The sequence below is a fragment of the Sinocyclocheilus grahami genome, unplaced genomic scaffold, assembly GCF_001515645.1.
Source record: "Sinocyclocheilus grahami isolate Dianchi unplaced genomic scaffold, SAMN03320097.WGS_v1.1 scaffold456.1, whole genome shotgun sequence".
Classification (NCBI taxonomy): Eukaryota; Metazoa; Chordata; class Actinopteri; order Cypriniformes; family Cyprinidae; genus Sinocyclocheilus; species Sinocyclocheilus grahami.
In genome coordinates, this window is record NW_015505635.1 from 155,197 (window position 1) to 169,551 (window position 14,355).

At 37.0% G+C, this 14,355-nt stretch overlaps 2 protein-coding genes across 2 annotated transcripts in view; one reads left to right on the forward strand and one right to left on the reverse strand.

The window, feature by feature from the left end:
- The first annotated feature begins 2,029 nt into the window (after positions 1-2,029).
- Positions 2,030-14,355, forward strand: part of sf3a2 (splicing factor 3a, subunit 2) — an 18,862-nt gene continuing 6,536 nt past the window's right edge. The window contains exons 1-4 of the mRNA XM_016234639.1: positions 2,030-2,089; positions 13,283-13,512; positions 13,596-13,642; positions 13,731-13,840. Coding sequence (XP_016090125.1) covers positions 13,315-13,512; positions 13,596-13,642; positions 13,731-13,840 — 355 coding nt within the window. The 5' untranslated portion in view covers positions 2,030-2,089; positions 13,283-13,314. The remainder of the gene's footprint in view (positions 2,090-13,282; positions 13,513-13,595; positions 13,643-13,730; positions 13,841-14,355) is intronic.
- On the reverse strand, positions 3,277-12,249 carry plekhj1 (pleckstrin homology domain containing, family J member 1). Its single transcript, XM_016234637.1, has 6 exons — positions 12,084-12,249; positions 9,731-9,798; positions 9,583-9,649; positions 4,769-4,859; positions 4,631-4,694; positions 3,277-3,821 (listed from the first exon to the last, which is right to left on the reverse strand). The coding sequence occupies exons 1-6, from the start codon at positions 12,175-12,177 to the stop codon at positions 3,744-3,746; spliced, it is 462 nt and encodes a 153-aa protein (XP_016090123.1). The 5' UTR covers positions 12,178-12,249; the 3' UTR covers positions 3,277-3,743.

Sequence of the window (14,355 nt, forward strand, 5' to 3'; positions counted from 1 at the left end):
CTCACAAACTCACTTCATCTCGATCAGTTTCTCAGAGAACAAGATTTGATGTATTTGATAAATGTCTCATTCATTTTGCTTCTCCAGTATATGTGTCTTGATTTAAGAGTTTTTAGAGATTTGCACTGGAAAACAAAACAAAAACACAGAGGAAGACCAGCACTTAAGTGTATTTATCATGCCGTTTCATGCACTCGTTGGCATCAAAGTGAACTCATGATTTTATCTCATTTCTGGCTGAAGTCTAGGAACCTCAGTTCAGGATGTGTTTGCGGTGTATTTCTGTTATAGAGCGCTCCGGTTCCCCTTTCAGTCCCAGATATGATGAAACACAGTTTCACAGATACTGAGCTCTGCATGAAGCTGCATTCATTTACTCCTCTATCTGTTGCATTTGCATTTTAATTAGAACAAATACCAGGAATATTAATCAAGAAAGTGACTGTGTTCATTGTTGTCTAATTTGCATAGACACACTAAAAACCTCATCCAGATGAATAAATATAGTCATAACAGAGAAACATCTCATCTTTACAGCTTTGCTTGTACATTCGGAAGCATTACTGACATTTATTGATTTATCAGCTTCACAGGACTGTGACATTTCTTGGATTTGTATTTATTTTTTGCTTGAATTTCACCATGACTGATGAATTTCAGTGACTTTTACACAAATTTTGTTTATGAGATCACTAGTGGGGAAATGCTGCTTTTTTTGCATGTTTTTCTAATTTTCAAAAACATTCATTATGAATGACTTTACCGTAAAAACGTCAGCTTTTAAGTTTAAAAATAAACATGAATTTGAGAATGAATGCATATTTGGTGTGTCTGCGTTTTTGCTTTTAATGAAGGATATCTGACTGTGCAAAGAGTCACATGATCAGTGACTCAAATTTCCTTGCATTCAGTTCAGAAGAAGAACAGAAAATAAACATCTTGATGATCCCTTGTTTTGGATTTGAATTAGATTTTTGAATCTTTTGAAAATCCTATTTGTTTGTTTGCAGGTTTAAATTCCAGGTTTTCCATTTCGGTTGCAGTTTTGTCGTCAGCTCATGACAGAATATAATGTGATCGTTGGGTTGTATCAGGCTTGATGGAGCAGATGTGAGAGAGACTGAGAGGAAATGAGCCGGTTTTGTTTCTCACAGGCTGCTGCAGTGAAACACAGAGGACCTTGACTGACTAATGAGGGTCCATGTGTCAATAATTCAGCAGGGTTTGAGTTACAGTCACTCGCTGCGTCAGCGCATTACAGACCTAATGAGGATCTGAGTCCCGAATCCCACTGCAGCTGGAGCTCCTAAAGCCACAGTCCACTGAAAGATGAGCATTTGATGAGAATTTACTCATGCAAGATCAGGATGAGTTTGTTTCTTCATCAGATTTGGAGAAATGCAGCACTGCATCAGTGTCTCAGCAATGGATGCTCTGCAGTGAATGGGTGCCGTCAGAATGAGAGTCCAAACAGCTGATAACAACATCACAATAATCCACAGCACTCCAGTCCATCAGTTAACATCTGGAGAAGACCAAAGCTGAAACACATCCAGCATTAAGACGTTTTTAGTCCATAATCCATAATAACGCTTCCTCCAGTGAGTCAGTGTTCTGGTGTGAATCAGGAGAGAAATCTGCACAGATCAAGCAGCGTTTAAACAGCTCTAAACACATATGTGGCTGAATTGTGATGTGAGAGACAACAGCAGATGCACTTCTTCACTGGAGGAAGCGTTATTATGCATTATGAACTTGTTTTTTAGTTAAAAACGTCTTAATGCTGGATGTGTTTCAGCTTTTGTCTTCTCCAGATGTTAACTGATGGACTGGAGTGCTGTGGATTATTGTGATGTTTTTATCAGCTGTTTGGACTCTCATTCTGACGGCACCCATTCACTGCAGAGCATCCATTACTGAGACACATTTTCATTTTTGGCTGAACTATTCCTTTAATATGATTTCCATTTTATTAGTCATTTGTAAAAAAAAAAAAAAACCTTTAACTAACAAAAGGCACTTCCTCATTGACATCATCCTGCAGGAAGTGACATCATTTATTGGAGGGAAACCAGCAGCACAAACATCAGTGAGTATATCAATGGATCTGATGAGTTTTGTGGTTTGTTTCACTTTAAAACATCCGTCCGGTTTGATTAAAAAAACATGCTCATGTAAAGCTAACAGCTAATCACAGCAGTACAGAGCTTGTGTTCAGTTTAAATATCCTAAAATAACATTTCTTTCATCACATCTAATGAGCCTCAGGCCTTTTCTTCATTTATTCATCCTTGAAAATGAGAAAGTGAGTCAGAATCATGTATGTCTGTGATCCAGCATCGGCACTGGATCATGCTCAAATATGATCATATTTACTGAGACATTATCTCACACATGCATTTAGTAAATGACTCATTTATTGTGGCCATTAACTGGAAAAATGCTATCTGTGAGCGACAGTGTGTGTGCAAACACTCGTATTATTGTGATGCATTTATAGACATTTCCTTGCATTATACGGCCAGAATTGGCACTTTTATTGCTCTTGTATCAGCATAAAAACAAAAGCACGCTGGTACCATTACACGGGATTTATTAACCAAAATAAGATTGGAAATGAACATATATAAATGATGAAGGAATCACTTCTAGTGCATGACAAAGACAAACATTCATGAATCTCACATTCGGACAAACGAAAGCATTTTCTCTCTTATTATAGTTTCGTCGCTTACAGAAATGGAAAGTTGCAGAAGATATGGGTTAAAATAAAGCCGCATTCAAAAGTACAGGAAAGAAGTTCAAGGCGTTTACGAGCTCAAGACTGTGACGGATACAAGCGATCGAACAAAAATCTGCTACTTCCACAAACTGCAGATTTGCAAATGCCACAATGTTTTATCATATCTGAAATATACAGGTCAAAGGTCACCACAAAATAAAAAGAAAAAAGCCAAATTACAGCCTGTGTAGAGTAAATACATTTGAGGCTTTAGCATAGACATTATTTTTATTACAAAAATTGAGCACAATATAGTATTATATTATTTATTAAATTAATTGTGCAGTGCATTTGTAATTCATGCTGATTTTAAATTGAAAAATTCTATAATTACAATTATTTATATATATATATATATACAATTTATTAAATTACTTAAATTGTGTAGTGCATTTGTAATTTATGATGATAATTACAATTGAAGTAATTTTATAAAATTATATAAAATTTATTAAATTACTTAAATTGTTTATTGCATTTTCTAGCAGCAAGAAATGTACTTCTCATGAAAATAACGTTGTTTAAATTATAATTGTACCTATTTTCCTTTGATTTTGTGGTGAAATAAGACCACTCTACAGCTCCAGGAGCACAAACTCAAAGCAGCTGAAATGTTTTGACTGAATCTGGACTGAGCTTTAATGCTTTAGATAAAAGCTGGATGCTACGAAACCTCTCCAGTGCACTTTATAATGCATGTCTGCGCATAAACATTTAACATCACAATTATGAAAGGCAATAAAGGTGCCGAAATCAGTTTTTAAAAGCCGACCCAGTTTAGTTTGTTTGTGATATGGGGAAGAAACTTTAATTGCAATTGGCTCAAAGTCAGCAGACATTTATTACAGTAATATTACGTATCTTCCCCCATAACTCAGGTTACAGAATGTACAGTAATGCATACTGGCAGACTGAAAAAGAAGAAAAAGTAAAAACTCCAAACAGCAGAGAACGTGTGTGTTTATGTGGGCGGCGGAGGAAGACCGCTGTTGACCCGAAAGCGCGTTTCGTCTGATATCCCATACTGCTCCAGCGGGTCCTGCACCAGATCACATTATTAACCTGGGCCCGTATTCACAAAACATTTCATCTTCTCCTAAATAGCAGTTTTAGCTAAGCTTTCTCTTAAAACCTATTCACAGAGCTGCTGAGACAAACATTTCCTAAGGAACAGAGAGAAGTCTTAAGCTCAGAGTAAGGGGGCGGGGTTTACCTCGTTGCTATGCATGCTTATTAACTATGCACACAGTGATTGGCTGATAGTCTCCTTCAATAGAAATATTCTAGAGTGTGATACTATGTTGCCACATTCAAATAAAGGTTTTAAAATGCATGCTAAGTGTCAGTAATTAAGCAAGTATTTGTAATTGTCAGCCTCTTACATGTATGCTTCTCATAAACAATTAGCGGATATGCATATAAACAGCCTAGAGTAGAATTATCACATGCAAACTAAAAAAGAAAACCAAACTGGACGCAAGAACAGCTGTTACTTCTTGTCCACCTGGTTCATGAAAACAAGGAAGATTTAGAGTTGGGATAACCTCCAAAACTGAAGGCGATATCTTTTTAAAAGCTCATTATCGTCCCATGTTTCTAAAATGTTAACGTTCCGAGGCAGATTGCCGGAAACAGCTATTTTCGGATAGTCTTAGTTACTCTTCACTAACCTTTCACAGATTTAGGAACTAGTTTTAGTGCTGAAACGCTTTGGGAAATACTCTAAATTTAGGACTGACTCGCCTATTATTTTGAAGACTTTCTCCTAAATCGGAGAGTTGTGAGCTACTAAGATGTTTTGTGAATACTGGCCCTGATATTGATCATTCATTAATATTATTCCCTCACCTTGCCGGTGAGTCGATGGATCTCCGTGCGATAGTAGATCAGGTTCTTGCGCATGAATTCATAACTGTGAGACGGAAGCAGATCAGAGTTATAAAGCAGGAGACGCACGGCATGATGGGAAGCGTCCGCGACACACACCTGGCTTTAACGACGGCATCGATCCACTCGACACACTGTTCCTGAGAACCGCATTCGAACAGATACTTCCTCTCGGCTTCGTCCAGAAACGCTGGAAAACAAGCAAGAGTCACGTTTATTAGGTTTATAGGGTTATTTTAGTATAACTGATATACTATTAATAGTTTTTTTATTAATATTTGAACTAGTTATTTATATTTTGTATTTTCCATTATATATATATTTGAAGTAATTGTCATTTTAGTAATTTTGTTGTGTGTTTTTGTTGGTTTTATTATTATTATTATTAAATATGTCATAAGAAACACTGATTGATGTCACATTTCTCTCTTAAAGAGCTGAGAGTCAAATTTTACTATAATTGAAGTACTTATAGTTTTTATTAATAGTTTGAATTTGTTTATATTTTCCATTTTAAAGTTTTTTTTTTTAAATAAATTTTTTTGCAATTTTGTTGTTTTATTATTTGTCTATTTATTTTTAAATATGTCTATATAGTTTTTATTAATTTAGTTTCATTCTAGTTATTTTAGTACATCAAGTTAAACTAAACAAAAATTAGAAATCTTTCCTTGGCAACTAGCTGAAAATAAAATAAATTCAGTTTTTATTTTATTTCAGTTCATATTTATTTTATTTCAAATAATGTTTTTTTATTTTTAAATATAATTTTAGTTTTAGTTAGCAATAACTCTTCTTAAAACCAAAGTATTTTTTTTAAAGTAATTCCTTTTTTGTGCAATTTAATTGTGTTTTGTCAGTTTTGTTAGTTTTTAATTTAAAAAAAGTCTGTAATTTTTATTCCATTTTAGTTATTTTAGTGCATTGAGTTACATCAACTAAATGAAAATGAGAAATGTTTCCGTGGCAACTAGATGAAATAAAGTAAATTTCATTTTTTAATATTTTATTTTATTTCAGTTAACATTTATCATTTAATTAAATGTTCCCTCCTGGTGGAATAACCATCTTCAAGAATCAGCTAAAAACACATCTCTTCCATCTTTGACCCTCTAACTCTAGCACACTCTATTCTAATTCTATTCTTTAAAAAAATAATAAACTTGCCCCTTTTAATCTTGCACTCTATTCATTTAGCCTACTAACTGCTTGTTTTCTTTTTTCTTTTTTTAAACTAACACTAGCATCTCTATTCTTTTTGTATTCTATTCTATTCTATTCTTTTTATTCATTATATAATTAAAAAAGCCCTTGCTACATGTGCTGTGTTAAGCTAACGGAGACTTGTTACAGCACTTGTGTGAATGAAAATGAGAAATGTTTCCGTGGCAACTAGATGAAATAAAGTAAATTTCATTTTTTAATATTTTATTTTATTTCAGTTAACATTTATCATTTAATTAAATGTTCCCTCCTGGTGGAATAACCATCTTCAAGAATCAGCTAAAAACACATCTCTTCCATCTTTGACCCTCTAACTCTAGCACACTCTATTCTAATTCTATTCTTTAAAAAAATAATAAACTTGCCCCTTTTAATCTTGCACTCTATTCATTTAGCCTACTAACTGCTTGTTTTCTTTTTTCTTTTTTTAAACTAACACTAGCATCTCTATTCTTTTTGTATTCTATTCTATTCTTTTTATTCATTATATAATTAAAAAAGCCCTTGCTACATGTGCTGTGTTAAGCTAACGGAGACTTGTTATAGCACTTGTGTATCACTGCTCTTTTGTTGATTTTGACTGCTTCTATTGTCCTCATTTGTAAGTCGCTTTGGATAAAAGCCTATAACCCTGCTTAAAACATGAAATGCTTTGGATAATTTCTACACGGTTGAGCTGTTCTCACCGATGGAGAAAACATGATCGTCTTCTCTCTCCACGCGACACTGCTCCAGCAGCAGAGCGCCGATGGGCTGAAACACAAACCAATTAAACTCAAGCGATAACGATAACGATGCTGTTGAGATCCAGATCAGACGCTGCTTCACACTCACCTCGTCCTCATCGGTCCGAAAGTAAAACAGGAAATTAACGATCAGCTTCACTAGACGCCTCTTCACAACTGTTGTGGGAAACAGAGCAGAGATAAAAGTCAAACTCTATTGAAAGTTAATCATTTTGGTTAATAAAACGCTATCGTCTCCACACGGCAAAACCAGATCGGTCCAGTCTAGTGAGGCACAGTCACTTTTAAATCTCACCTAAAAACGTATTTTATTTTTAAGTGCCTTTTAGTTGCTTCAGTTTACATTTAGTATATATAATGCATTTTTATTCTCTCCTGGTTTATGTATTTTATTAGTTTGTATTGTAAAATATATTATTATTATTTTTTTAGTTTTGTTTTAGTTGAAAATTATGCCCAAATAATAAAAAAAAAAAGTATATTACAATTCTGACTTTCCCCCCTCACAATTCTTATATAAAAAATAAAAATAAATGCATAAAAAGTCAGAAATGTGAGATGATAACTTAGAATTGCGAGAAAAGAGTAAGTTTGTATCTCACAATTCTGACCTTTTTTCCCTCATAATTACGAGTTTACATTTCGCAATTCTATTTTTTTTTTCGTCAACAGAATAAAAAATTAAATTGCAACTTTTTATCTCACAATTTGTACTTTTCCCCTCCGTATTGCATATAGGTAATATATTGCAATTCTGAGTTTACATTTCGCAACTCTCAGAAAAGGAAAATAAAGTCATAATCGTGAGATTAAAAGTCGTAACTTTTAAAGTGGTTAGAGAAAAAATACATATATTATTTTTTTTTTATAATGTCACGTCAAACTGGCTTTTAAGATTCCGAAGTGAGCGCTTTCGTTTTCCACAGCTTCGTGGATTATTACAGAAACGCTCAATTTCTCATAGCTTGGTTGATTCAAATGGCGGTATACTAGTTATGTCGCACCATGACCGCTTTTTTATTAAAAAAATTAATTGTTAATAACGGCGAACTGAGTGGATGCGATCAACTCTAGTTTAACAGAAATCAATCTACCAATCACAGAGCGCGTAGTGGAGGTGACGTGTCCCGCCTCCTAACGTGATTGGATACTGCAGTAGAGTACGAACACTAGCGACTAACAGCTGTACTCGTAATAGCGTACTACATTAAAGGTGGGGTAAGCGATTTTTCAAAAACGCTTTAGAAGACTGATTCGGGCCGAATAGCAAAACGAACTTGAAGCCAATCAGCAGTAAGGGGCGTGTCCACTCGTGATGTGGAGGAGAGAGAGTTCAGTGCACAGGACGGACATTAGCGAGCCGAGCGACAGAAAGATAGAGACGGCGGATAAAAAACAAAAGAGGAAAACATCTGCGGAACAAACGAAGGCTTAAGGCAAGAAGTAGGACCCGTGTAAATATCAAATCAGCTTTCCAGCGCTGGAGAGAACTCAAGGAGCGGAGGCCTGCGATCGGACGCCGAGGCTGCTTTGTTTCTTCTCGATCGGTGAGTAAACAGCTAAACGCCGCAACAGCTAAAGTCTGTCTAGCACGCTGGACGCGACAAAGCAACCGTTGAAAATCATTTGACATTTGTGTCAATACGTCACGAGTAGAACGCAGCAGCAGTTTTCTGTCGGGGATTTGTCGTGCCGAGCTGCGCAAAACCACGTTCATATTCGCGCGATATTTTGCGCAGCTCGTCAGTGAACAACGGCTCTGTGTAGTTAATGCTGCTCCATGTGAAAGCACGCACGTGATGGAGATTTACCGCTGATTACAGAACCGGCTTTACTGACAAGATGCGCATTAAATATCGCATGCGATTTATCGTGCAGCCCTAATATACAGTATATCTATGGTGTAGACAGCATCACTGATTATAATGAGTTCTATAGTATTTTGTCGCTCGCGTCCGATAGGGGTTGCACCGACTGATCGACTTCAATGCTCTGCCATGACGCTTCAAGCTTCAAGCTGGTCCTATAGAGGGCGCAACAGGATAAGAAATCTTTGAAGGACTTCCACATTTACGCTCAGTTTCCAAACAGTTAAAATGACAAATAAATGCATACTCTGAAAGCGCTCCACCAGGGGCGTAGATTACGCGGGGGACGCGGGGGACGCGGGGGACGTGTCCCCCCCACTTTTAATATCACGTAAATTCGTCCCCCGCACTTTTTCGGGCAAGTGTGTTCACATAGAGGTTTTCAAGAGCCGGTGTGTTTTTTTTAAAGTAATTCCTTTTTTGTGCAATTTAATTGTGTTTTGTCAGTTTTGTTAGTTTTTAATTTAAAAAAAGTCTGTAATTTTTATTCCATTTTAGTTATTTTAGTGCATTGAGTTACATCAACTAAATGAAAATGAGAAATGTTTCCGTGGCAACTAGATGAAATAAAGTAAATTTCATTTTTTAATATTTTATTTTATTTCAGTTAACATTTATCATTTAATTAAATGTTCCCTCCTGGTGGAATAACCATCTTCAAGAATCAGCTAAAAACACATCTCTTCCATCTTTGACCCTCTAACTCTAGCACACTCTATTCTAATTCTATTCTTTAAAAAAATAATAAACTTGCCCCTTTTAATCTTGCACTCTATTCATTTAGCCTACTAACTGCTTGTTTTCTTTTTTCTTTTTTTAAACTAACACTAGCATCTCTATTCTTTTTGTATTCTATTCTATTCTTTTTATTCATTATATAATTAAAAAAGCCCTTGCTACATGTGCTGTGTTAAGCTAACGGAGACTTGTTACAGCACTTGTGTGTCACTGCTCTTTTGTTGATTTTGACTGCTTCTATTGTCCTCATTTGTAAGTCGCTTTGGATAAAAGCCTATAACCCTGCTTAAAACATGAAATGCTTTGGATAATTTCTACACGGTTGAGCTGTTCTCACCGATGGAGAAAACATGATCGTCTTCTCTCTCCACGCGACACTGCTCCAGCAGCAGAGCGCCGATGGGCTGAAACACAAACCAATTAAACTCAAGCGATAACGATAACGATGCTGTTGAGATCCAGATCAGACGCTGCTTCACACTCACCTCGTCCTCATCGGTCCGAAAGTAAAACAGGAAATTAACGATCAGCTTCACTAGACGCCTCTTCACAACTGTTGTGGGAAACAGAGCAGAGATAAAAGTCAAACTCTATTGAAAGTTAATCATTTTGGTTTATTTTGGTTAATAAAACGCTATCGTCTCCACACGGCAAAACCAGATCGGTCCAGTCTAGTGAGGCACAGTCACTTTTAAATCTCACCTAAAAACGTATTTTATTTTTAAGTGCCTTTTAGTTGCTTCAGTTTACATTTAGTATATATAATGCATTTTTATTCTCTCCTGGTTTATGTATTTTATTAGTTTGTATTGTAAAATATATTATTATTATTTTTTTAGTTTTGTTTTAGTTGAAAATTATGCCCAAATAATAAAAAAAAAAAGTATATTACAATTCTGACTTTCCCCCCTCACAATTCTTATATAAAAAATAAAAATAAATGCATAAAAAGTCAGAAATGTGAGATGATAACTTAGAATTGCGAGAAAAGAGTAAGTTTGTATCTCACAATTCTGACCTTTTTTCCCTCATAATTACGAGTTTACATTTCGCAATTCTATTTTTTTTTTCGTCAACAGAATAAAAAATTAAATTGCAACTTTTTATCTCACAATTTGTACTTTTCCCCTCCGTATTGCATATAGGTAATATATTGCAATTCTGAGTTTACATTTCGCAACTCTCAGAAAAGGAAAATAAAGTCATAATCGTGAGATTAAAAGTCGTAACTTTTAAAGTGGTTAGAGAAAAAATACATATATTATTTTTTTTTTATAATGTCACGTCAAACTGGCTTTTAAGATTCCGAAGTGAGCGCTTTCGTTTTTCGTGGATTAGTGGATTATTACAGAAACGCTCAATTTCTCATAGCTTGGTTGATTCAAATGGCGGTATACTAGTTATGTCACCGCTTTTCCGCTTTTTTATTAAAAAAATTAATTGTTAATAACGGCGAACTGAGTGGATGCGATCAACTCTAGTTTAACAGAAATCAATCTACCAATCACAGAGCGCGTAGTGGAGGTGACGTGTCCCGCCTCCTAACGTGATTGGATACTGCAGTAGAGTACGAACACTAGCGACTAACAGCTGTACTCGTAATAGCGTACTACATTAAAGGTGGGGTAAGCGATTTTTCAAAAACGCTTTAGAAGACTGATTCGGGCCGAATAGCAAAACGAACTTGAAGCCAATCAGCAGTAAGGGGCGTGTCCACTCGTGATGTGGAGGAGAGAGAGTTCAGTGCACAGGACGGACATTAGCGAGCCGAGCGACAGAAAGATAGAGACGGCGGATAAAAAACAAAAGAGGAAAACATCTGCGGAACAAACGAAGGCTTAAGGCAAGAAGTAGGACCCGTGTAAATATCAAATCAGCTTTCCAGCGCTGGAGAGAACTCAAGGAGCGGAGGCCTGCGATCGGACGCCGAGGCTGCTTTGTTTCTTCTCGATCGGTGAGTAAACAGCTAAACGCCGCAACAGCTAAAGTCTGTCTAGCACGCTGGACGCGACAAAGCAACCGTTGAAAATCATTTGACATTTGTGTCAATACGTCACGAGTAGAACGCAGCAGCAGTTTTCTGTCGGGGATTTGTCGTGCCGAGCTGCGCAAAACCACGTTCATATTCGCGCGTATAAGCAAATCATTATTATTGGTTATTGTCCAGCATTTATCTGATTTCTAAGCCAATTAAAAGCTAGAAATGCGAGAAAAATTAAAGTTGACTGTAGCCTACACTACCAGCCAAAAGTTTCAGTGCAAATCAGCATATTAGAATGGTGACACTGAAGACTGGAGTAATGATGCTGATAATTCAGCTTTGATCACAGAAATCATTTAAAAATATATACAATATTACTGCTTTTGCTGTACTTTGGATCAAATAAATGCAGGCTCGGTGAGCAGAAGAGACTTCTTTATAAAACATTAAAAATCTTACCGTTCACAAACTGTTGACTGGTAGCTTATATAGATTACAGAAATGTTATATTGTAATGTTTTTTATATATATATATAACTTTTCTGTCCCCCTCACCTCTGAAATGATGGCTCCGCCCCTGGTAGACACGGTGTAACATTGGTTTTGCTTTGTGTGGGCGGAGCTATCAAAATAGGGGCGTGACCCTTTTGGGGAAGGGGCGTGTTTATTTGGGTGATTTCAAACGTCAACATCGGCTACCAGAAATCGCTTACCCCACCTTTAACAACCGCTGTGATATCAGAGAATAGTGCGAGTACGCTACATGCGATCACAGCATTGATCAAAAAAATGTTGATCTGTTGTTGATTTTAATCGGCGGGGTCTGGTTTTCTCGGTGCTTTAATAGAAGCTCTTACCGTCTCCTTTCTTCGGGCCTCTCATGCCCAGCTCGGCCGCTCTCTCTGACGGCTGGCGGCTCAGGAACACCAGCTCCTTCTCGTTGAACCGCATCTTCAGCTCTCCGACAGCACTTTCGACTCATCAAAGCGCATTTTTACGACAGTAAACAGCGGTTTTCGTCTTAGCGTCGGATACACAGAGCAGCCGGAAGAGGGCGCTGCTGTACCACTTAAAACGTACACTTTTCAAACGAATCATATAAAATATTTGTTTTAAAATTTTAATTAAAGCATTTTTGTTGATGATTTAGCAGTTTTGTGACGTCCTGTCACTTACCTTTTTACTAAAACCTGACCTTTTTTTTTTTTTTTTGACTTTTATACATCCTCGTTGATCGCGGTGCAGTGAAACTAGTTTACAGCGCGTCTGTAAGGGAAAACACACTTTTGCTGTGGCATTTTTATCTTATCTTTATCAATAAAGTTGCGTGCTTCAAAATAACAGGAACCGGAAGTGCATCACTCAGCGCGCATGCGCATTACGGCGGCGGCAAGCGTGATCTGGACGTTAGGTAAGAAATGTTTTCACAAAGAATTTCTCAATCAAAATAATATTTACTTATACTTTTGGTATTATACTTTAGGTTTACTCAAGTATTTTAATGAGCGTTCGGCGTTTGTTATGATTCGTTAAAAATGCAGCTTTGAAGTCAGTTCGATTCAGTGCTTTATGTACTAACTGTGTGTGTGTGTGTGTGTGTGTGTGTAGAGAGTGTGTGTGTGTTACTATTGTAATTGATAAGTGATTTTATTAGTGGCATATCTTTTTACTCCTACCGTAAATATGATTATATACACGTTTGCATTTTTCCCCCCTTCTTAAATCCACTTATTATAAGTCAAGGTTTCTTGCTCTAAACACATTCATAATTTATTTTGGTGTCTATTTATATCTCACTGACCCTTACCATTTAAGAAGCTGTTTGCTGTAAGTTTCAGACTTCTATATGCGAGTATAACAGGATCAAGATCTCCTCTGTTATTGTAGGCTACCCTCCACATCTTTGCAGATTTGTGTACACTATTTTTCAGTACATTTTGAAATAAGAGTGTGCTGGCGGGACGTTTTGAGTTCTGACAGTTCAACCATCAAACTCTTTGAATTTCAGATGATTTTCTGCCATGTTTAGACGTGTTTTCCTCTTCTGTGATTCCAGGAGCAGCAGTGTGAGGAGTGAGATCTGTCATCATGGATTTCCAGCACAGAGCTGGAGGGAAAACCGGCAGCGGTGGCGTCGCCTCGTCGTCCGAAAGCAACCGAGACCGGCGTGAGCGTCTGCGCCAGCTGGCCTTAGAGACCATAGACATCAACAAAGACCCGTACTTCATGAAAAACCACTTGGGCTCTTATGAGTGTAAACTGTGTCTCACGCTGCACAATAATGAGGTATGAGTGACGCTAATGCACTTTACAAACGTTCGTCCTCCTTAAACATGACTCTCATTGTGTCTGTGATGTTCCTCTTCTAGGGAAGTTACCTCGCTCACACGCAGGGCAAAAAGCATCAGACTAACTTGTAAGTGCATTTCTGGAGCTGTGATCATCAGGATGATGTTCAGTGTAGAGGAGCAACTCATTGTGTTGTCTGTACTTTTCTATTTTAGAGCAAGACGAGCTGCAAAAGAGGCGAAGGATGCGCCGGCTCAACCCGCTCCAGAGAAAGTCAAGGTTGAGGTGAAGAAGTTTGTCAAGATTGGCAGACCGGGTTATAAAGGTAAGACACTTGAGCCTCAGACCTGCATTCTATTTACTGAATGAAATACAGTAAGTGTTTCTTACAAAAAAATTTCTGTGCTGAATGCAAAAACTAGTGTCTGTTTTGCTGGAGCATGTCACACTTTCTCACTAAATATGATGCATTTTGTTGCATTTTTACTTTTACAGACATTTGTTTTGGTTAAGAAGTCTTGTATTCTCCATTAAGTAGGGCTGCACGATATATCGCAAATGTAAATATCGTGATATGCATATCGCAATGGCGTGCGATATCTGAATAATTTTAATAGGCTACTTGAATCAAAACGTTGCAAAATGTCAAAGTTTTAGTTCGACGCATATAGCAGAGAATTGCTTGACGTTAAAAAGTTAAGTGCAATAAGTTGCAGAAAACAACTCTTTGCCGTCTTGTCTTGCTGTCTGACCTCACACCTGAAGCGCGCGCACAAGCCGCATCTCGCACAGCGTGTGTGAGTGTGTGAGTGTGTGTGTGTGTGTGTGTGTGTGTGAGAG